General features: G+C 39.4%; 1 protein-coding gene across 2 annotated transcripts; it reads left to right on the top strand.

Annotated features, from left to right (window-relative positions):
• The first annotated feature begins 448 nt into the window (after positions 1-448).
• On the top strand, positions 449-21,848 carry LOC128083644 (Na(+)/citrate cotransporter-like). Of its 2 annotated transcripts, XM_052689121.1 has the most exons (13): positions 449-718; positions 3,492-3,620; positions 4,379-4,515; positions 5,726-5,940; positions 7,381-7,552; positions 9,019-9,141; positions 9,667-9,879; positions 10,656-10,777; positions 11,065-11,183; positions 12,149-12,310; positions 13,515-13,652; positions 14,391-14,515; positions 14,605-21,848. In XM_052689121.1, the coding sequence occupies exons 1-13, from the start codon at positions 614-616 to the stop codon at positions 14,696-14,698; spliced, it is 1,854 nt and encodes a 617-aa protein (XP_052545081.1). In that variant the 5' UTR covers positions 449-613; the 3' UTR covers positions 14,699-21,848. The 2 variants fall into 2 exon arrangements, with proteins under 2 accessions (XP_052545081.1, XP_052545080.1); XM_052689120.1 differs by having other exon boundaries at positions 451-718; positions 14,391-21,848.
• Positions 21,849-23,568: the final 1,720 nt, after the last annotated feature.

Raw genomic sequence — 23,568 nt, 5'->3', positions numbered from 1 at the left:
GAAGAAGTCTAGGCAAGGATTTGGTCCTGCAGGTAACGTGCAATAGGAGAATCAGTGGTCACTGGTGGCTTTTTACAGGCACTACGAACAGAGAGATTTTCCTGAACATTCTCCCAGTTGGGGCGATAATTTGGAACACTGCTATCGAGCTGCTTTCCTTGTTTGCTGAGAGGAATGGAGCAAGGGGAAAGCCCCCCTTTATGGACGGGACCCCATAGTGGATTCGACCTCGCTCCGGGTCCCGCCGAGATCTCCCAGCTGCCGGACAGGAACTGCGGACACCTGCTTCGCGTCCCCCAGGGCTGCCTGTGGGAGGGGGGAACCGCAGGACCCGCTTGACCCCACTTGGTGGGGCGGGTGCGAGGCAGGGCAGCTGGGCTGGCGCCCGACGGCATCTCTCCGCCCGCTGTCTCGCTCGTGGGCCGCGTCCGCACCGCTCTGCGCAAGCCCGGCCCCGTCCGGGCACGGGCGGACCTGGTGTCTCGTCAGGGCGCGGGCGGGTCGCGTCGCCCCCCGCCATGTCCCTCCCGCTGCGGCCCCGCCGCCCACTACTTAAAGCGGCGGGAAGCGGGTGCCGTGCCGCTCGCGCCCTGTCCGCGTCTCTCCACAGAAGATGGCCTCGACGTGCCCACGTCCCCTGCTGAGGTACCGGTCCTTCGCCATCCTCTTGCTCGCACCGCTGCTGCTGCTGCCGCTGCCGATCACTGTGCCCACGCGGGTAAGTGCCTGCGGGTTCCGAGCGGGGACCCGCTGCCCCAGAGGAACCCACCCACACTCGGCCCCCAGGGCCGAGCCCCGCAGCTGCCCCTGACCCAGCGCGGCAGGCAGGCGCGGTTCGGGTTCGTGTGGGGATCCCCCCGGAGCGGGCGGTCGCTGTGTAAAGTGCTGCCCGTTCGGTCCCTGGCGCTATATCTCCAATGCCACCTGAGTGGCCGCTGAAGTAGCACCTTCCTGGCACCGTCTCAGAGGAGTTTCTTCACAGCTCAATTAGCCTCTCAGTCCTGGGTCTCAGGGATGTGTTCTACTGCTTTTGCTCCTAATGATCTTCAAGTGGTGCTGGTGCTAGGCAGTGGAGCTCACATAAGAAGCCCAAAAGAGGAGCTCCATGCCCATTTGTTCATCCAAAGGAATATGCCAGAGCCTGGGCTCCCACAGACCCAACCCATCTTGCAAACTGGGTACAATTCTTTTTGACCCAGAGATAAATATATATACATAGTTGGTTTGGACGTGTAGAATTGCACTCGAGGTTATCTAGGAATAACTGTCAGTGAGGAGTTAGGGGACTGAAAGGGGGGACTTCTGGGCTCTTTAGGCCTGCTGCTGAGACACTGAGATGCTTTTAAGAATGCTCCTGAGTGCCATTCTTCATCCAGTGAAGCACTAGGAGGCCGTGCACTATGTGTTATGTAGTGATTATAAGATGAGTTTGAATGTAATTACTCCACATCCCTCTTCCTCTGGTGATGGGGGGGTCTCATAGCTCCTTTGGTTTCAGTGCAGTTACACCAGCATGGAGCTGGAATGAGCTACCAAGAGTTTTATCTTTAAAACCTTGCAGTTCTTGGGAAAATGTGAAACCTCTGTTCACAGTATTTTCACCTACTAAGGCTTTAGCTATTCTAGGGCTAAATGCAGTCTTTCTTCTGGGTGTAATGATCCATATATTTTAAACTACAGGAGGAGCATTATGCAGGTGTATTTTAAACCTGTTTACAAACAAAAAAGAAAAAAGAAAAACCTTTTGGCTTACCTGTCTAATAACAACCTTGCTCTTCACTTGAATGCTGGTGCCTTGAGGAAAGGTATTTCTGGCTGTTTGGCACTATTATGATCAATGCTAGGACAATTTCCTGGAAAAAAATAAATAAAAAGAAAAAAGAAAATAAAGAGAATATCTCTTCAGTTTCCCAATAATTGTAGGAATATTGTGTCATCAATCTTATCTGGAAAATTACAATATTACACAATGGGAGAGTACCATTTCCATCAGTAGCTGCTTTTCAGCTCTCAGTGAGAAAACTAGTCATAGTGATTGCTCTGGGCTGTCCAGACACACCAAGGAAATATTTTTTCACTATTCCCATAAATCACAGATGTATATAGATGTGGATACACCTACTTATTTAATCTCAGAACTTTGGCTGTTCATCTAGCTGTAGACGTTTGAGTTAATTTATAAACATGGTTGTATTTTTGAACTTCATGTAAATTATTTACTCTCCACTGTACAAAACCAGCTTTTTCTGTATTGTGTTATTTAAAGTAATATTCTCCTAGAGTAGTTTGTGTGTCTTTGATCTTATAAAATAAACTACAGTATCTTCTTGCACTTAGTTACTGTTGTACAGCTTAAATTCAATCATAAGCTCACCTCACATTTATCGAGGAAAGAAATTAAAATAGGATCTGTCTGATATCTTCTAGTCTCTAATAAAACATTTATTTCCAAACTTGTCCTGTAATTAATCTCCTCTAAACCTGAAAAAAAAATTACTTACAAGGACTGTTTTCTAATTCTTCAACTCCTCCCTGTTTATAAATACAACCTTACAGCAATTTTTAAATATCACTGTAACACCATTTATTTTTGCAATAAAGTCCCATTTGTGCATTAGAATCAGATCCTATAAACACGTACCCTAAATACGAACAAACTGTGAGCAAAATGCTTTAACTAAAGCTTTAAAACATTGTTTACTGTAGGCTAATGAATGCTTGCTTCTCCTAACAATTAACAAGAAAGTACAAAACAAGGAAGCCTAGGTTAGAGAAATGTGTGACCAATGGTATAAAGAGTCGTGTTACAGCAGAGGATGAGGGAATCCTCTTACTAGATAACTTATTAGAGAATTAGATCCCTTATTAGATAAACACAGTATGATTTGGGAAAGCAAGTTAATATCTCATATATCCTTAACTACTCAAAAAAAAAAAAGTTAAGAATTCTAAATGGTAAGAGTTATAGTTCTAAATTGTTCAGTGAGTTTCTGGGTTCAAGTGTATTACTAAGACACACTTCAAATACATCTGAATGTCAGTCAGTCTTCTCACCTATACTAGGAAATACTCATCTATTAGCATCCATTTAAAAATAGGTTACTAAAAATAGAAATGCCCAAATCTTAAACACCGTTAGAAATTCTTGGCACCTGGGTGTGAAATTTGCTTACCTCAACTGCCAAGAGGTAATTGCACACTGCAAACTGTACTTACCTAGCTGTGGAAGATTTGTTTTTTTTTTCTTGCCCTACATTTTACCTAAAGGCATTAGAAAACACACGGTGGTCAAAAAGACTTTTTATGCAACTGAATTCTGAGCAAGACTTAAAATGTACAAGTTTAATTCTTTGTGTCCTTGCTACCTATTTCTGTGTAACTTGTTAAGCTACAGACAATTGAATCTTTGTTTCCCCTTGGAAGAGATAGCAGTGTTTTTCTCATCTGTAAGAATAGTTTTCTGTACTTAAATGTCTTCCATTATATTGCAGGAAGCCAAATGCGCATATATCATCATCATCATGGCTGTGTACTGGTGCACTGAAGTTATCCCACTGGCTGTTACTTCCCTAATGCCAGTTGTATTTTTCCCTCTGCTTGGAGTTCAGAGCTCTAAATCAGTAAGCAACAGTTCTTACTCCATCCATATCTGATAAAAGGATATCCATTGATCTGATCCCTCACTGATAGGAAAGCACTCAATTTCTGGGGCTGTTTTTGAACATGTTGAGCAGGGTTCTGGTATGGGAAGATGCTGAACCGAATATGTACTTTCCCAAAATATTAAGGATGTGGGGCTTGTGGTGGTAGAGAGAAACGTCCTCTGGGCATGGATCCTGATGGAAAACATCCCAATAGTGCCAGGAGTTTGTATGTTCATAACCCACCCAGTTGGAGAGCATTGCTAACATCTTCTGGGAGATTTCAGAATGCATGAGGCAAACTTCCCCTGGCAGGGTAGACAGTACAGTGCCAGCAAGTACACTGTGTCCCCTCTGAAGCTCACGCTGCTAAAGGATAATTGGCTGTTTGTGCTAGTGGAAGAGTAGTGCTTTAGCCTGAGCGAGAGACACTACATTTAGGTACTGTAGCCCAGGTTTACTATTGGCCAGCAATAGTTAGGATGGGTGAGGCTGTTAGAAGTTCTGGGAAATCTATTTTGGAATTTGGCATTTCTGGTATCTTTAGTGCTGTTCAGCACTTAAAAAGAGAATCAAGAATTCCGGAATCTGGAGGCAGTTCTAAGGCCACTGCTCTTTCTGACAATGTTGGGGTGAAGCCTGGTGCACTAAATGGCTTTGAGAGGAAGGCAGGAAATACTAGTGAAACTAGCAAGTGACAAGATTTGATCTTCTGATCTATCTTCTTTGTCTTACAGGTGTGCTTGCAGTATCTAAATGACACAAATATGCTCTTTGTTGGAGGGCTGATAGTTGCAATTTCTGTTGAACGGTGGAATCTTCACAAAAGGATTGCGCTGAGAGTCCTGCTGATAGTTGGGGTGAAGCCTGCACTGTAAGAATGTTACATTAGCTCTTCTTTACCTGTGTCAGTTTAGCAGAGACCTAGGTATGATGTTTGAGAGTCAGCACAGGAGAGAAGTTCCAAGAAGCTCTTTTGCTCCGCTTGTACAGAGTTTCCAGAGGTGAAATCTTCTGCAGGATCAGTTAATTTGCCCTTTATGCAAAAACATAATAATGGTAGGGTGCCTGTGACAGCTGACTTGAATGGCATGAAAATACTTTCATTTTTATACCAGCTGCAATCTCTACAGTCTCTCACATTTCCTCTTGGGTCCATAGTTTGATTCTTGGATAAGATTATTGAGTGGAATTCAGTTTTCAAAACACAAGCATTTATTTCTGATTCAAATAGCTAGACTGTCTGTATAGTCAAAAAGGCTTGTCTATAGTAGGGCAGATGATTCATGCACAAGAAGTTCTTATCAACTGCGAAGCAGTAAGTATCTGAGTGGAATCCAAATACCTGTTTGTTCCTGTCTGAAGACAGGTGAGATAAATCTTTCTCTTCCTTTTTGTTTTAGGCTGAATCTCTGTACAACCACAAGGCTATGGTTTCATCTGTATTGTTGCTACCCAACCGATCTATTATTGTGTGTGCTGGCATTTACAGTTCCTATGAAATCTTTTTATCATGACTTGAAGTCATCACTGAGGCAGCATTACCACCAACATCTGTGTGAATGGAGATATGGTCCTCACCTAAAAGCCATGTGCTCCTTCTGTCATGCTTAAGTGATGCCAGTTACACAGCCAGAAGTGTTGCAAAGGTGGTGGTGGTGGAGAGCATCCAGTATCCATTAATTTGCATCTATAGATAAAGCCAAGTTTACAAGATGCAAAAGCAGTTTTCAGTCACAATGACAATAGGCAGGAAAGAAACACAGTTTTATAGTTCACTTCACTTCAGTATAGTTCACAGAGCTGCCATTTCATTTTATTTTAATCTGGATAAATTCTGTGTTTTTTTTCTACTGGGAACAAGGTGGTGCAGACTTAATCATGCATAGATCAAGCGGCTAAATGCCTTTCTTGAATTCTTTCAATGAAGACGGCAGAGCTAGAAGGGAATCTGTCTCTGCTTTGTATTATCAGAGACTACACACATCCCTGTCTGGACTCTGCTCTCTAAATTAAAGTAACTACAAAGCCTAGCAGTGTCTATTTTTTCCTCCTTTCTCCTCTGCTTGTTTCTCTCTTTTCAGCCTCATGCTGGGGTTTATGGTAGTCACTGCCTTCCTGTCCATGTGGATAAGTAACACAGCAACCACTGCTATGATGGTTCCCATTGTTCAGGCTGTCCTGGATCAAATGGACAACACAGAAAATGATGTGACCATGATGGAACAAGCAACTGGCCAAACAAATACAGTGATTGAGCTGGAGGAAAAGAATGCATCAGATCCCACTCCAGTGCAGGGTAAGGGCCTGCTAAAGGAATGAACTGATTCTACTGAATTTGTTACACTCAGAGCTCACATATTGAGTTTCTCCAATTTCACTGCTCTGTTGTGCAAGTACAGAGGGCTATATTATTAAATACTATTAAAAATCAATCTGTGATGCCTTTCTCTTTCAGAGAAGGGAGAAATGTTTTGGTGATTTTCATGGACGTGATTTCATGGAATTAGTAGTTTGATCAGCCATGATTCCCTGTGAGACTGTGTACAAGAATGAGTTCAGAGATTGGTAGTGAATACCATGTCCCACACTTCAAACCTTCTGCCTGGGACGAAAGGATTATATGTCTGTGGAAGATGCAGTGTATAAGGCAGTTCACGTGTGCCAGTCATTGCCCTGTTATGATATTGACTCAATTGCCATATTTGTTTGGACTTTGGAAGATAGCTGAGATACAACAGCAATCTCTGCTTTTTGGTTGTGTGATGTCTTGCCTCACTAGTGAAGGGAGAATGCACAATTGTGCAAAGCTCAGGCACAATTGCATGTGTTTATGTAACTCATGCAAGTCAAGAAAATACTAATAGGTCAGAGAGTACTCTTCAGGCTTTGTCATTGCTAGCTTCCAAACAGTTGTATTAACATAATTAAGTTTGCCTAGCTGTTTTTAGTGTTTATTTTTGAGTCTCAAAAACTTCTGCACTTAGACTAGAGTTAATAATTTTGCTGGATTTCTGTGCACTTAGAAGGAACTACTTGGCTTTGCTACTTTATTTCCATCTAACATGCAATGAAAGCAACAAATTTGAATGAAGAATACCCTTGGCTATTGTTAAATTATTTGTAATTGCTACACATTCGTTGTCTCACTCAGTCAGACTTAAGGATGAAATTGTTAATCTCAGAGCAGAGTGGGCACAGCAGCAAAATTTCACATTGATCTAAACAGTTTGTGCCAGGCCAGAATTATGTTTGGGGTGGTTTTGGTTTTTGGGTTTTCGGTTTTTTTTTTGTTTCGTTTTTTGTTTTTTTGTTTTGTTTTGTTTTTTGGGGTTTTTTTTGGTTGGTTGGTTTTTGGTTTGTTTGTTTGTTTGTTTGTTTTTTCTGTCATATTTGCAGCTGCTTAAACTGCTTGAGTTCTTACTGTGGTATTGAAAGGATTCTCATGACTACAGTTTCTGGGTGATGGTAAGCCTCTCTGTGAAATAGGAAATTGCTGCTTAGAAACTGTGGCACCAAGATGGGCAACAGCATCCTTGGATCACGTAGAGCCAGATTATCAATCTTTCTTCTCAGCACCTCATGAACATAATTCTGAAATATTTGGGGAGTATTCTGTGGGGTTTTAAAATTAAAATAATTGGCATGCACAAACTGGAAGAACTGAGTCTGCAGGACCTGACACGAACTTTACACCTTCCTAACTGCACCTGAGGCAAGTTATGTTCTTTGTATTTAGTCATAAGCAATGGACAAGTTCCTGATGGCACCAGATCTTCTGAGGAAAAGAAAATGAAGAAACGTATATGTAAGGGAATGACACTGTGTGTGTGCTATGCTGCCAGCATTGGAGGAACTGCAACACTGACTGGAACAGGGCCAAACATGGTATTGAAAGGCCAGATGAATCAGTAAGTCACTCTTGCTATTTCTTTACTTTTACTGCCACACAGTTTTGTGACCGACACATTAAAAGTCATAGTAGCCATTTCAGTTATCAAACTATTCAGTAACCAGCTGATGAACTGAAAATGAGAAATGTGTGTAAAGTGATGGGCCATATTTTTCTGCTCTAGCACTTTTTAGATAGCTGCGTGATAGATCTGAGAAACTTAGAATTACTTGTTGGTAATTGACTGCTGGCTGAATATGAGATACTGGTTCTTCTGCCTCCTCTTTTTCAAGTAAAAGGCAGCACGTGAACAGAGCAACTGCAGTGTGGATCTTGAAAAGAACGTATGATGAAGTCTTCTCATAAACACACTGAAAAGTGGTAAAAATAGTTTACCTGATGTTGTATTATTATTTCTCCTCCCTGAGGCTAAGTAAACCGCATAGATATTGTTTTAAAAGAAAGGAGCTATCCACAAAATAATCTTTTCTAAGATGGGAACTGTTGAGTCACAGCCTCAGCCACTGATGGAGCACCTGGGGAAAGGACCCAGTCAGCTCTGGGAGCACAGGTGAAGGCAATTCACCTGGATGACAGGAAGGGGTGGAGCTTGGCTGCACCTCTCTTAGACCTCATTTGAGGGCTGGCTGCCACTGGGGAAGGGTCTCTTTTTGGAGTTTTCTCCTTGGTGAAGCTTTCTGTTGTGAACTCAGACTCTTCTGATACGGGTAAGTGATCTTCTTTCCTTCTTTTATAGACTTTTTCTATTGTGCTGGTCCTTCTGTCATCACACCTTTGTAGTAACCCTTTTCCCACTGTATGAATTTATCTAATTGCTGCAGGAATTTATTTAGATGCGACCTTCTCTGCAGTGAAAATTCTGTGGACTCCTCAATGGTTGCTCAATGTTCCATCTTTCTACTGGAGTGCTTGAACTGGAGCAGCTACGTTATCCATTGGTTTTTATCACCTACATGAGAACTTGCTATTGCTATTTCTTCTCCGGGGTAGATGTAGGGAAGAACAGAAAGTTGTTCATAAAACTCTGGCTTCAGTCTTTTGAGCTAAGTAGCAACTATGTCTTCTACTGAAATGAGCAGAAGCACAGCTATTAACTTCAAAAGAACATTCTTGTTTTCCTATTAGTTAAGAAGGGGGAGGAGGAAAGAAAAAACACATCATGGAATAAATGACCAGATGGAGAGATCTTTCAGCAGTGCTTGTCTTACTGTGACCTAAAATGTCAGCATGAGCTCTCCTGTCTGCTTTAAAGTAGGATGTAGGGAAAATTATCACATTATCCCAGTATCATTTAATTTCTATCCTGAAACCTAGAGCTGCCTTTCTATTCAGTTAAGCAGCGAGTATTGCCTATGATTACTAGTAATGGTTGTCCCAAATGTACACGTCTAATTGTCACCACAGTGAAGTGAAGGCAGATTACTGACTGTTTTGACATAATACAGAAAACATTTTTCTTTTCAGATTATACCCCAACAATAATGATGTCGTGAATTTTGCTTCCTGGTTTGGGTTTGCCTTTCCAAACATGATTCTGATGTTGGTGTTAGCGTGGCTTTGGCTTCAGTGCTCTTTCATGGGATTCAAGTAAGCTTTTAACTACTTCATACCATTTAAACCATTCATCTAATGCAGATCAGGTCACTCGCAAGGTTCTGTATAAAACAAAAGCACTAGCGAGTTATTCATTCTGTAACTGGGAGCAGTTGCATTTCACAGCAGCTTTTGAAATCTGGAAACCTTTTATGTTTGGGGAGAGTCACACTAGGTAAAAGTGTAAGATGTTGTTAATGTTCAGACAGAATTGCCTTTTTGAATTTAAAATCTGAGAATTTCAGAGCATGAAGAGCATGCCTATATGTTGCTGCCCTTGATTCAATACTGAGTTTTTCGTACTTGCTTGCACCAAATTGGACAGACTTATGGACTCCATTTTTCTGTGAAAATTGGCACATGCATGTGGAATACTTTGACACTGCTATCATTTATCTGTTCCTGCCCTCTGCTTTAGTCTGTGCCTGTCCGGAGAAGGGACAGCTTCATTGTGGAAGGCGTGGTAAATTCCTCTAGTATGTTAATGCTTACAGTGTTTTCTTCTCCCTTTTCTTAAAGCTTTAAAAAAAGCTGGGGATGTGGGACAGTGAGAACTGCTAAAGAAAAAGCTGCATACAATGTGCTGAAAGCAGAAATGAAGAAATTGGGCCCTATCTCTTATGCTGAATTCAATGTCCTCGTAATGTTTGCATTGCTGGTTGTCTTGTGGTTTTCCAGACACCCAGGCTTTGTAAAAGGCTGGGCTAGCAGGGTCTTTCCAGAAGGAGAAAAGTAAGTTTTGAATTTTTTTTCATCCTATACTCCCCTGGATGGGAATCAGATTCCCCTTCTCTTACATTCTGTTTTGACTGGGGGGGGGAAGGGAGGGGGGGAGGTCATTCATTCCAACCATATTTGAATTTGTGTTTGTTGGGCTGGATTTTCTCTCATGCATGAGATCTACAAACTACTTGACAGTTTATATTGCAATGAAGGCTAAAGACTGAGACGTGGGGCAGGCTGAGCTTCCTAAAGAAAGATAAAATTCTGCAATGCTTATTTCTGTTATGCAGAAGTACATGTCACTGTTTTCCTTGCATGTGTTACAATTAGCTGTGGTGTTCAAGTATTTGGTACTATCATCTCTAAAAAATGGCATATATAGAAACCACTGGGAAATCAATTCTTTGCTTTGAATAGCTTTTTCAGCTGATGTTATGTAATGTGGCATATTAAGAACATAAAACTTGTGATAGGAAGATCTTTCAGGTAATTTTCTTTCAAATCATTGAAATACAGTCTTTGAGTCTTGGCTTCTTCCCAGGGAGGTAACCCTGCCTACAGAAGCATTTTCATATGTGATTTTGATTAATAGTATGCTGATTTCATTTATGATGTTTGTGCTGTGGCAGGTCTAAGATACCTGAGTCATGAACTAGCAATCTGTTTTGCTAATATATAGACCCCAAATAGAAAGACAAGGAACACTGATTGCAATGCTGGAAGGCAACCATTTTCTGGAAGACAGGTGTCTTATTTTCTAAGCTATCTTCTCTTTTCTCCTTTAGATATATCACTGATTCTGCTCCTGCTGTGTTTATTGCACTGCTACTGTTCATCCTTCCTGCTAATAAACCCAAATTCATAGGCTGGAGTTCAAGCATGTCTGACACTGAACAGACTGAAGAAGGTATTTAAAAGAGGCATTGTAATGTTGTGAAAGTTACCCTATTCCAGCTAACATGTAGAAACATACTCCTGATTTGTGTGCATTTCTTCAGGGTACTTCATTTCATGAACATCCTGCGCAGGGCTGAGGCAAGCACCCTGCTTGTATGTGTTATCCTTACTCTTACATGTGCAGGTTTCTCAGTAGCATACCTCTGCTGCTGGACCTTTCCCTTGTAACTTAAAGAACTGGAGACAAAATGGCTTCACTCTCCTGAAATCTATTCTGCTTTTCATTTCTCACTTCAGATATTAAGAAGCCATTTTTATCAGCCCCGCTGCTGGACTGGAATGTCGTTCAGAGGAAGATGCCCTGGAACATTGTGCTGCTGCTGGGAGGAGGTTTTGCTTTGGCTGATGCAAGCGCAGTATGTTCTGATATTTATTGTTCTCTAACTCAGAGGTGGACTTGCCTGGTTTATTTTCCTGTCCTGTATTACTGGGCATGCACCCAAAGGCAAACTCAGTAGAAATGTTTGCATTTGGAGGTAGATACAAATTCTCAAAAAATAAGAGAAAAGGTGAATATTTCTACCTCTTTTTCAGGAACTTGCATGCACTGATCAGGTTTGTCTAATTTATCTTCACTGACTGCAGAGATAAGGAGAGCAGCCTTTCTTAATTCTATTGTCATCCTGATCCCATCCCTGACTAGAAAAAATAGAAGCATAAGAATTAAAAAATAAAATAAAATTAAAAAAAATAGAAGCCCACTTTGTTGTGCTAAGATGCATCAAAGTCATAGCCTTAGATATCAAGCGTGTCATGCTTTGGGGAAGTTCTTGTTCAGGTCTAAGTTTTGTGCCTAGACAATTCTTAAACAATGGGGTAAATTAAAGCTCTGGTCTGTTACATTCATTCACCATATTTATGTTATTAAAGTTCTGGAATATTGCAAGCTGTCTAGTCAAAGGCTCTGTAAGCACTTTGAATCAATTGCTGTGTTTTCATAACATAGAATACTCATACAGCCTTGTTATCTTCAGAAACATTAAAAATTCATTGTAGGAACCTTGTGACTGATTCATTAAGTATTTGCAGTAGTCTCAGCAATAATTATTTCTATGTAGTAAAAATATATATATATATAACCAAAACATGAACAAGTATTTTGGCTCTAGGAAAATTAGGGAAGCGTGGCTGAGTGTTTTGTCCAGTTGGCAAGAAATTCCTTTTAGTGTTTGTGACAGGTTATTGAACTTTCATGAGGGGCAGTTATGCAATTTGTGAGCCACTTAGCATTATTTGTTAGGAGCACTACCCATAATGAGTTTTCTGCTCCTGAGCCAGGGAGTCTAAACCTCACTGAAAAAAATACTTTTTTTCTTATCAGAACTCTGGACTCTCAGGTTGGCTGGGTCGTCAGATGACTCCATTAGGATCTATTCCACCCTGGTCCATTGCAACAGTACTTTCCCTTATTATAGCAGTCTTCACTGAATGCACCAGTAATGTTGCCACAGCCACTCTCTTCCTACCTGTCTTTTCATCCATGGTAAGATTGCTTCCATCTTGTTATGCTATCGACTGATCAGAAGTAAACAGACAGTTTCTAGTGACAAAACATCACATTTACTTTCTCATTTTTGTTTTTTTTGTTCTCTGAATTCCAGTAATGAAATAGTCTATCTGACAGCATACCCTAATAGATATTGATTTTATCTGATGTTGGTAGAAAGAGTCAAATTTATATCTTTAAGACTACTGCTATATTTATAACATTGTAAGCAGGTGGGCAGTAGGAATACAGACTTCATCCAGTTTGTCCTATCCATACACCTGAAGCCTGAGATACTGGCTTCTTGGGGGAAGAAGCTAACTTGGGAAGCCATTTCAAGCCTGCCATAAGGAGCGCCCCTTGGCTGGGGAGGAACTGAAGAGAGAGTCACTTTTTTAATATAGTTCACTCTACATCAATTATTTCTGGTCACTTTATATTTGAGCCATCAACTCAGAACTGGAAAATCTAAAGCAAAAAAATACTCACCAGTTTCTTCTATTAATCCTTTTGGAGGGATCCTTTATCTTCATCATTTACACTAGAATATGAAAAGTGGTGGGCTTGATCATTAGGAATACATTTTGTGTATTAAGAAAGAACAACTTTAAACCTTAGGGAGGAAAAACCTGGTAAGTTTTGCTATAAAAGCAGTTGCAATTGCTGCCTTTTCTAACCAGAATGGAAATGCAAGCACGAAGGAAAAAAAATAAGATATTTTGTTGTTTAACTTAGAAAAAAGTGGCTGTACTTTCCAAGTCATTTCATCAAGATAGAATTGTCCAAATAAAGGTGCTGTGCTCCTAGTCACTGCAGTTCTGAGTCCCACAAAGTTTATGTACTGTCTAAAAGTGTTACTCCCCATGCTTTGTAATTATAGTTCCATCCTTGTATTAACCCAGCAAATGCTCTAAAAATGCAACCCAAGGTCAAAGAAAAGATTGCTGGGTAAATTTGACCAGAACTCCAAATTATACTGTAGAGCAACAAGAAAGAATCAAGCATTCTTTTAAGTACTGTGGGGAAGAGAGACCAAAGTTATCTTTAAGTGCATGTAGATTCCATAATAAAATGCTTGAAAGTTACTCTGATGATGTAACACCAGGGAATTAACTGAACCTATGTGTCTTAGAGGTTTGGGAGATGTTCTCTTTTTCTTTGAAACACTTCTAGCATGATAATTGTCTTTGTTTTGTTGCAGGCTGTATCTGTCAAGATCCACCCTTTGTATGTTATGCTGCCAAGTACTCTGAGTGCTTCCTTTGCCTTCATGCTGCCTGTTGCGACACCTCCAAATGCAATAGTGTTTTCCTATGGCCACATCCGGGTTTTGGACATGGTAAGATGATGAACTGCCTGGTCTCTTGTCTGAAGTTCTCCATTGTACTTCCCCTGAAACATGACAAGAGTTTAATTTTCTTGTCCTAATATTTACAAAGTACCTGAGCACTCTTATGGGCTGTAACTAATAACTTATGCCCTTTTCTTTACTACTGTAAGGATTGGTGTCTCTGCAGCAATATTACCTTTCTCACAGACTTTGGCAGACATACTCTCTAGTCCAACTGAAAAGTCAAAGCTGACAAGTGTCTCTTAAACACCAAAGCATTAAAATGTGGCTGGTGCTTTCCAGTGTCTTCTGGGGCTTTTGCAAAGATAAATAAAAGACCTGAAAGTAAAAGGTAACAAGTCCAGTCACCCTGTACTTTGGTCTTCTGGTTGTACAGTACCAGGTTCTGTGCTGAACATCCAAACATTATCAGTTTTCTAACTGAAATCTTGAAGGGCATGGAAGCTACTCTTTAACTAATATGAGCAGCTTCTTGAAAGTCTACTAAATCTCCTAGACCTGTTGAACAGCAAGCATTCAGTAGCTTTGGACAGTGCGTTCCCTGGTATTTCTATCTAAGCAAGAACATAGGGCAGTGGGTACTGTGGCTGTTTCTGTGCTTTGACTATTTCTTTCCTTGTTCTTTTTTTTTTTTTTTTTTTTTTTTTTTTTTTTTTTAATGAATATGCCTTGCTATAACTTGCTGTGCTGTTATGTTGTTGTTGGTTTGAACTTTCATCCTTTTAGGTTAGGTCTGGAATAGTAATGAACATCATTGGAGTCTTCTGTGTCACACTGGCAATCAACACGTGGGGAAGACCTATATTTGAGCTGGACACATTCCCAACATGGGCAAACAGCACAACTAATCAGTGAGCAATGAAGAATTCATGTTATACAAGGAAAGTCCCCATAATCCTACTTCCTGTTGCCGAAACATAGAGCCTTGTCACTGTTTCAGATCCAGTGCTAGATGCTACCTTCTGGGAGTCACACATCAGATCAAGTATGGACCAACTCATTACAGTCATGCTGGAGACAAATGTGCTGTTTAATTATGCAACCCTAAGGATGGTATGTTTGGATCATAAGTATGATCAAGTGATTCACTGCATTTTCACCCAAGGTCAAGAGTTAGAATTTATTTAACTTATGAAATAAAAAGAGGGTAAGCTGTCGTATCAAATAGTTTGGACTATTTTATCACTGGTATGTATCTGTAAATCATTGTCATTGGACCCAGTTAAGAGCTGACAATTCATTAACTGCTACATATCAACAAGTCAGCAGCTGTACAAAGAAATTCCCAGTGTCACTTATTTAGGGTAAAGTCTGTTATGTTTTAATCTGGATTCAACCTTGTGGTGAGCTGTCTCCAAGTCAGCATGCAAATGTTTTTCATCACCTTGTTTTCATTCCCAGATCTCAGTGCGTTTAGACGCCATTATCAAGAGTCAGGATAATGTGATGCCATGCTAGTTATGATTCTGTTGAAGTCTTGAGCAATTATGTTGGCTGTGTGTTCCTTGCACTGGTAGGGTCAAGAATCTTTCCTCCATGGGCTCCAGGTAGATGTGGTTTCACAGGTTTTGTTAGTGCCAGCTAGGAAATGACTGGTCGAGCATAGGACTTCACACCTACTGGAAAAGGTCCTGGATTCATCTCATTTAATAACTGTAGAATTTTGAAGTGGAAACAAGCCAAGAGAGAGGCTCTAATTGAAGGCCTTGCAAACAATAAGGGGTGCAAATGACAGGGCTTGTGCTGATTGTGTACTTTAGAATCCAGGTCCTGTGACAAAACTGTAGCACCTATTCATGTAACTTCTGAAGCAAAAGTCAGTCAAAAAATTAATGTTGGACTAGGTGTATCTTGTCATTGTGTATGAATGTTTATTTAGCCTTGAAGATGAAGTTGGGATGTAAGGCCTTGTGTTGTAGTGGACACATCTATGATCATGACCCAAGTTTTTGTTTCTGGATGTGCTGTACAACCTCAGGCAGGTCAATTTACTACTTTTTATCTCTGTTTCCCATTCTGAAAAGATATTACAGAACTTATCTACCTCATAGGATGTTGTGAAGAAATAAGGGTCAACTTATTTCTACTTTAGGGGTAATTTTCCACCTGGGGGGGGGGGAAAAAGCTACATCTGGCCTCTGGCACTATAACGTGTGTAGAATATTTAACAGGTTTGTAGTTTACATGAATGTTCCTTACATAACTGTAAAAAATATTCATGTTTCAACTTTAAAAGCGAGTCAAGTGAATATATCCACAAGATCACTAGTTGCTTTTATGAGCAGAAAATTTCTTCAGTATTGATTTGAGTTTCATGCTTTTATCTTCTATGGTCTTTCAAGGTGCTGCGCACCATAAACTCTCCACTGACTGTTGTTCCTGGTATCTCCAATAGCATTCTGTCTACCTAGCTGGCTGCATATGATGCAGCCTCATACCTCTTCCATGGAATGATGGGATGTGTGGATAAACACTTGCAAAGTTTCTCTAAGGAAAAGATCAGTTCTATTGCCAAGAAATAGCTTTGTCACAGGTATTAGTCACCACCTGAAGGTTATCACAGTATTCATTTAAGGATGTAAAGCCAGAACCAACTAAGCACCTCCTATGCTTTGGAAATCATCACTTAATGCTGACTTGCATCTGTAGATATCTAATTGCATTTGAGAAAGTGACTTTTGTTTTGACAGTCCTTGTAATATGAGGACACTTCAACTGCAAGATTCTTCATAGCATTTGATCTTCACTGTTGCAGGTGAGGTACAGTGGTCTTTGTGTGGCTGGGTAACACTGAGCTTGCCTCTCTCAATTTATACAGATCCAAATTCCTCAAAAAATGGTTTCAGCTTGAGGGTATAGGACAGGCACTTCCCTCTCCTGTTTGCAGAAAGGAACGTTCTGAAAGTATCTTGATGGGAAGAAAGTGCCCTCCTCTCAGCTAGGAAAGTGCTTTCTTCTGTTATGAAAGTAGAAAACAGATGTCATTTTCTGGAATGATTACACTGGGTGAGTTACAGACGTGCCAGATCGGGGAGGAAAATACTCATGGTGGTGTAAAGAAAGGACTCTGACTCTTTAATAAACGTGGTGCGCTTGATGTGTCACCTTGTTGCCTTGTTGATCTTGAGTACATCCCTCTGAGACATCCTTATTTATGACATCTTTATAAATGAATATTTGATTTAAATGGCAAATTGCAGAATTAGAGTCAGACAAATAAAATATTAAGACTATCTTCTGTCTGGCACAGATTTTCTCCTGTGTAACACAGCAGATCACCTGTTTCTGCATTACCTTCCACTGTAGCATAATATTGCTCCAGTAAGATCCACAGTAGTACACACCATAGAAAATCAGTGCAAAGCAGATTTCAGCACTGCTTCAACTATCTTCAGGCCTGTGTATCAATGCTTCCTTTCATCATTTAATTGATAACTTGAGTTTCTGCCTTTAAAAATGCTCAGGCAGAACCAAAGCTGGTGGCATATGCTACAAGCTGTCCTGTTCATTCCAGAATAAAAGATAAGAATCTAAGAAACACAGCAGTTTTTTAAGAAATATACTTGCACAGTCTCCAGAATAATGAGCGCGAACACATTTTTCTTCACTGTCAAGCATATGTGTCGTCCTGCTCCTGTGCCCTGAGTAAGCAAATGTGTTATTTACAATAGGTAATGGAAAGACAATGCTTTGTTACTGGAACTAGTTATGTTTATCTTCCAGCACTACAGAATAAGAATCATGAGACATGGCATTTGTTTTTCTTCAAATCAAAATGTTTTGGCTTTATGTACAAGTTGTCTTTAGATAGTGGCATAAAAGAATCCCTTTTCCTCCCACTTCAAAACATTGACCAAAAGAAAGCATGGCAGGATTTTAGTGTGGACTTTGTTAGTACAGGTTAGTCAGTCATACTGAACCAGCAAATAATTGTTTTCACATGTGTGATGTGATAAAACTACAGCCCTGGACACTTGGAAGTCATTTGGAAAGTAAAAGGTTTGCAAAGCACGTTGCTCTAAGACGATTAGGAATTGTTAAACAATGTATTTGGTAGCTTTTTAAAAACAGATCTGACTATAGGAAAAAGATTTGGTTGCCCATCTAGTTTTTTTGTCTTTTTTCTGTGGCACTGTGTCAACAGTTGCTCATTAGTTACAGTGTAAATGTAGATGGTCTATTCTGGTCATAAGGAAGAGGTTGTTCTTCATGTCAGGGGAAAAAAAAAAAAAGTTATCCTTTCTGTGTTTACTTTATTTACCCACATCTAATTACTCAGTGGTCTTTTTCAGCATGCAGCTTTTCAAGAAGTTTTCATAAACTCATACAGGTCAGAATGTGGGTCTCATAAAACATAATTAGACCATGCTGTTGACAGAACTGGGTGTACCAGATACTATCACAGCCAACATGTGTGAATTATTCTTTGTGAACAATAATGTGGGTTGGGTCTTCACAAATATTTTGGCAAGCAAGTTGAATATCAAATTTTCCATTAGAAATAAAACTACTACCATTTTTTGATTAAGCAGTGATTTTTTTTTTTTTTCCAATTAAGCAGTGATTATTTCTGGAGCAAGTGTGTATTTTTCTTCAACAGCTTGTCTTGACCATATGGTTAAAAATAAAATTTTCTCTGAAGGTGGCGGAGGTTTTAGCTCCTCTTTTAACAAAGGCTGGGGGAAAAATACAACAGCTGAAACTTCTTGAGAGTAGCCCCTTAACCTCAGCTGCCTTCCACTGTCTCGTTTCAGAGCTTACCCTTGACTCTTTTTATCATAACTGTCTATATATGTGAACTAGATCAATAAGAGCAAATCATAATATATCACCCTAATATACTGGAAATGTCCCAGTTAAAAACAATCCTTTGAGAATTTGTACTGGGAGATTTACCCTTGTCTAATAGGTATTCAAATATATAAATATTGACTTTTTTCCCTGCAAGTGATTAGGGCCTAACTATTAGAGTTATTTTCTTTTTCATTTTGGACTGATAGGAGCTGATGATGGTCAGCATTCTAGGAGTTAATTTGATGCATGTGTCCTTCATGAAACACCTCTCCAGTCTTTGCTAATTTATATATATCACTGCAGCTGTTATCTCAATTGTGGAGTTCTTCCATTGCACTGCATTTTAACTGATCTACCTGCAGACTGGTACCTGCACAGTATCATATAGTTAGGGAGAAGGTCAGGATTCTCTGCCTCCTGAGAAGCTTTAAGGAATTAAAATTACAAGGATGGTTTTTTCTCCCTCTAGCTTTATCACCTCTAAGAGTGGGAATCAGGATCAGAAAAAAGGCCCTAAATGTTTTGGGAGGCATAAATCCTAGAAGGCAAAAGTCCTAGGATGGTTTGGGTTAGAAGCGGCCTTTAAGATCATCTAGCATGTTAACTGAACCACTGAGCTTGGTGTCGTCTGCAGACTGGCTGAGGCTGCACTCAATCCCACTGTCCGTGTCTCCTACCAAGATGTTAGCACTGGTCCCTGAGGAACACCGCTTGCCACCAGTCTCCACGTGGACATTGAGCCACTTACCGCAATTCTCTGAGTGCAACCATCCAGCCAATTCCTTCTCAAGCAAGTGATCTGTCCACCAAATCCAAAAGATAAATAAAAGTACATGAATTGACAGTGGTGACTCGAATCCCAGGTGAACAGATATTCATTGCGTACTCTTTCCCTTTAGCTTTTATAATTACTTTTCTGATTCAAGAGAAAGGTCGTCCCTGGATGCTAATCTTGCACTAGATTTTTATCTTTTCTCTTGAATTTCCAAAGCAAATTGTAGAGTTAAGGTGGTGAGAGACCCAAAGTCAGTTAAGGAAATGTGAAGTATTCTATTGATCTCAATGTGCTCAAGAGAAAGAAAAATAATCAAGGAACAAATCCTGGCACATCTGCTCCTTTTGTTCTTGCAGTGGTAGAACAGGAGGTCTGCAAGATCAAACAGTTCTGAAATTATTATAGGAAGAGATACAAACGTTCCTTAGTGTTCTCTACAAACATGTACATTAATTTTTTTTCACTATTATTTTTTTTAATGTAGAAAGTAGCTTAGGAAAGAACAGATTCAAAATACAATAGGCTGCTTTCATTAGGCTTAAAAAAAAACCCTCAAACAGCTGACAAACAGGTTATTAATTGTAACATATGAGCAGGGGGCCAAGAGAGACTGATGAACTTATCCCAGAGAAAATGTGATTCTATAGCGATTATTAAAAATATTTTAATTAAGATTTTAACTCTGCAATATGGCAAGAAATAAAATTGAACACAACACAAGTAACATGTCAAGGTGTGTTTTACACTGCTGTGTAATTATTCATAAGCTCCAGGTTACTTCACATTATTTAAGTATACATGGACATAGTCCATTCTAGTGTAGGCCTGATGTTCAGAGATTATAGGACTTGTCTACATGAGTTATATTTAGATTTGCTCCCTAAGGAGTTCAGCATTTTTGTTTGAATAAGTGCTGTACAATCTTAACTGTAAGTATTGACAGGCTGGCTAGCAAGCAACTAAAGAAGGGTCTTATGTTGTTGCCAAATATTTAGGCATCCATGAAATTGTAACTGTTTGTATACCACCTTTGCAATGACCAAGAATTAAAGTTATTTTCATCATGGGTGGATGAGCTTGTGGGTGAATTTGTATGGGATATTTCAAGTTTTACTTGCCAGCAGGAAAGAATCCCACGAATCATAACATTTTCATTACCAGAGACCTTGTGTTTCTAGCACTCTTTTCTTCAGCTATAAAAGTGCAATACTATTTCAAGTGCAGCTGTATATTCCTGTACAAGATCAGAAGAATCTAGTTCTCTTGATTCTCTCAAATCAGGCAGGTGAGATGATAATAGAAAAAAAAAGAAAATCCAAACAATTGATTTCTTGTTTTTTTCTATTTAGCCACAACGATTTCACTAGCATGACTCATTTTTATCTAAATATTAATACTTATGTCTATCAGCATTATAGACCTGATGGCAGAAATAAACAATAATAAATTAGTGGAATTAAAGACCCTGTTCTCTTGAATAAGAGGACTGATGGGCTAGCAGTACTGCACACTGGAAATGCTTCTGCTAATAACAATCCATCTAAATAGTGCATGTGGTTTAGCACTTGTCCTAAGCATCCTTAAGTCTAAAGCTCTTTGGGATCTGGATTTCCAGCAGAGGTTACAGCAGTTTGGCCCATTCAGCATTTCTGGGATGAACAAGTTGAATGTGCATGATCTACCAACTTTATTTTTCTAGACAATTATGCTAGTGCTCTTCCATTCCCCTCAAAATTTCAGGAAAGCTTTGAGCTTTTGACCCCCTTCACTAGGCAAGAATTCAGTCTATGAGCTGTCAGAGAAGCTCTGTGCAATAATCTACTACTTGTTTCTGTTGTTCATGTCTGGAAATTGGGAGGAGGGGGATTAAAATGTATTTATCAGTTACAAAACCTACAAAACCAATTTATCTGCTGTTTTGGTATAGCCAAATCCGAACAACCTAAACTAGACATCCAAATTTCAGTTAGACATCCAAAATTTAGTTAGTCAGTACTTCTGCATGTGGGGTGATGGTGTGCTCATCTAGCTCTTGAATTTTAGGCTGTTATGGAGGAGAAGGTCACATTTTCAAACTTTGTCGTCAGTTGTGGAGCCAGGATGCTTCTCTATTTTTTTTTAAATAAGGTCCCATATTTCTTGGCTCACTACAGAATTATTTCCTTAAAGCACCTTAAAATTTGCTTCAAAATGACAAGCAATACCTTGTGAAGATGTTCATTGCAGTGTTGTTCTAAAGTTCAAATCATATTGCTCCTTACAAAAGGTTGACCTCAAAGTTATCCGTATTGTGCATGTCCTAAGAAGACTGACATTTCTAACCGATTTATTAAAGAAAAACAAAATGCTTTCTGAACATTTGCCTTTTGGTTTGGAATTCTTGGCTTCATATTGGCCTTCTGTATATGGAGGAGAACCATAGTTATATGAGTACACATTGCCAGGTCTGTAAACCACAGACATCCAAGTCTTTTTACACCTTTTTGCCAAACTTACTTCTTCGCTCAATGGAGTTTAATAGTCTTCAAATGAAGACTGTTCTATGTTGACTGTGATAGGTTCACTTCTGAAAGGTGTTACCTGCCTATTACTTGACCTAAAAAAACAAACAAAAACCCCCTTGATGAATAGTTAAGCCTTTAACTAAATATGCTCTAACAATTGTTTCAGTCAGTAATAACTATGATCTTGCTTCTATTCAATTGTAATTATAACACTGGAGTAAAAAAATTGCAGAGTTTGTACTGGCTGGGTATATTTATAACATAATGCTAACATAATGCATGCTCTGTTCTCTGTTATTTAACTCTATTTGAAGCAGACTACTCTCCAGTCTGCAAAATTCTGTATTACATTCTACGAGAAAGATCTTTTAAGATGTCATTATCCATGTCAATATAATTTTGCATTCTACAAAAAAAGCAGATGTCTGAGGGTCTAAGCATCGGGCATGAAGTACTTACTGTTCAATGAGATCGTTGTTTTCAGTTGTAAAGCTTTCCTGAACATTTTCTTTTTGATGCAAATGCACTGTACTGTGATATCATAAACTCTTAGCAGTGTCTCACTTCCCAGTTTTCATCTTCAGGAGCTCATAGCACATCATACGAGACTCTACTTTCTCCTGTGTATAAATATATAATTCCTAAATATATAATTCATAAGGACATATCACAAACTTGATTTTATTGTCACCTACCTGATGCTGTCTATAATTACTACTGCAGCAAAGTGTCCTTTTTTTGAGTGTAATTTTTAACTTTGAATAGCTTTATTTGCTTCGGGTAGAAAACATTATCTAGTCTGTTTGTTAGCCAGTGTCTGTTTTATATCTAGATCTACTATTAGCATACTCTCAAAATGCTTTAGGAAAACAAGGGTTCCGTGCCAGTGCTCAAACACAGAACAATAGGGATAGCAGTTTAACTCCTACAAAAGGAGAAACCGAGACTGTGATGCTTTGATTTCATGATGATAAAAAAGAAAACTCTTGGCTAAGATATGAATTTTAATCTCTTCCCTGAAGTCTGACTAAGCTAATATTTAAAAGCATAAATCAGCTTTTCCTAGAGAACATTCTTAGTTTTTGTAGTATAACTCTAACTTTCAATTTTGTTCCTAGTTTTGATGGCCAAGAATTGAGTTCTTTCACTTTACTCTGGCAAACCTACATAGTAATTTAATTCATGTGACCAAGCCTTTCTTAGGATTCTCTCCTCTGAAGTCAGTCTTGGGAGATAAATCACATTCCAGAATAGCACTGCAGATGCATGGGATCTGTTTGATCTCTGCTTTTAGACGAAAGTCTATGTTTACTGGGGAGTGACTGGCTAATTTTGTTATAGTAATGTTAGTATTCACAACCACTAAAACCTTGTTAAAAAAAAAAGTCCTATTTTATTAAGGAAAGTAATGCAGAAGTCTTTTTTAGGCAGTCTTATAACCTAATTTCTAGTGGGGCTAAGGGGGAATAATTACACTACACAGAAAGAGATAGCATTACAGAAAAATGCTAAGACACTGAAAATAGTTTAAGAACTGAAAAGCGCAAATCACAAATTTAAAAAAAGAATTAGTCAGGATTCATGTTGAGTCTGTGTAGTGCATACTGGTACGCAAGTGTCTAATAATGCAATGCAAACCCTACCAGTTTTTGTTTTAACCAAGATAGGAAAATTGAGTGTGGGACCCCAACCATAAATGCAGCATTAGGAATAAACTTGCAATCCGAATGCTGGACTCTTTTCTAGATGCAACAGTGCAGTCCTGTTCCACGTTCCGGTAGCGTTTGTTTAATTGGTTTCACTGTGATACAACTTTTTAATGAATAAACTG

Source organism: Tympanuchus pallidicinctus, unplaced genomic scaffold (assembly GCF_026119805.1).
Source record: "Tympanuchus pallidicinctus isolate F22 unplaced genomic scaffold, pur_lepc_1.0 scaffold24, whole genome shotgun sequence".
NCBI classification, from domain to species: Eukaryota; Metazoa; Chordata; class Aves; order Galliformes; family Phasianidae; genus Tympanuchus; species Tympanuchus pallidicinctus.
Note: the sequence above shows the minus strand (reverse complement) of the source record. Positions and strands in the feature narration are given on the sequence as shown.

Excerpts from the sequence above, each read along its gene's own strand:
- LOC128083644 (XM_052689121.1), top strand. The coding sequence starts at position 614 with ATGGCCTCGACGTGCCCACGTCCCCTGCTGAGGTACCGGTCCTTCGCC. Across the intron at positions 12,311-13,514 it reads TACCTGTCTTTTCATCCATG|GCTGTATCTGTCAAGATCCA; the intron begins GTAAGATTGCTT and ends GTTTTGTTGCAG. Across the intron at positions 14,516-14,604 it reads GCAAACAGCACAACTAATCA|ATCCAGTGCTAGATGCTACC; the intron begins GTGAGCAATGAA and ends TCACTGTTTCAG.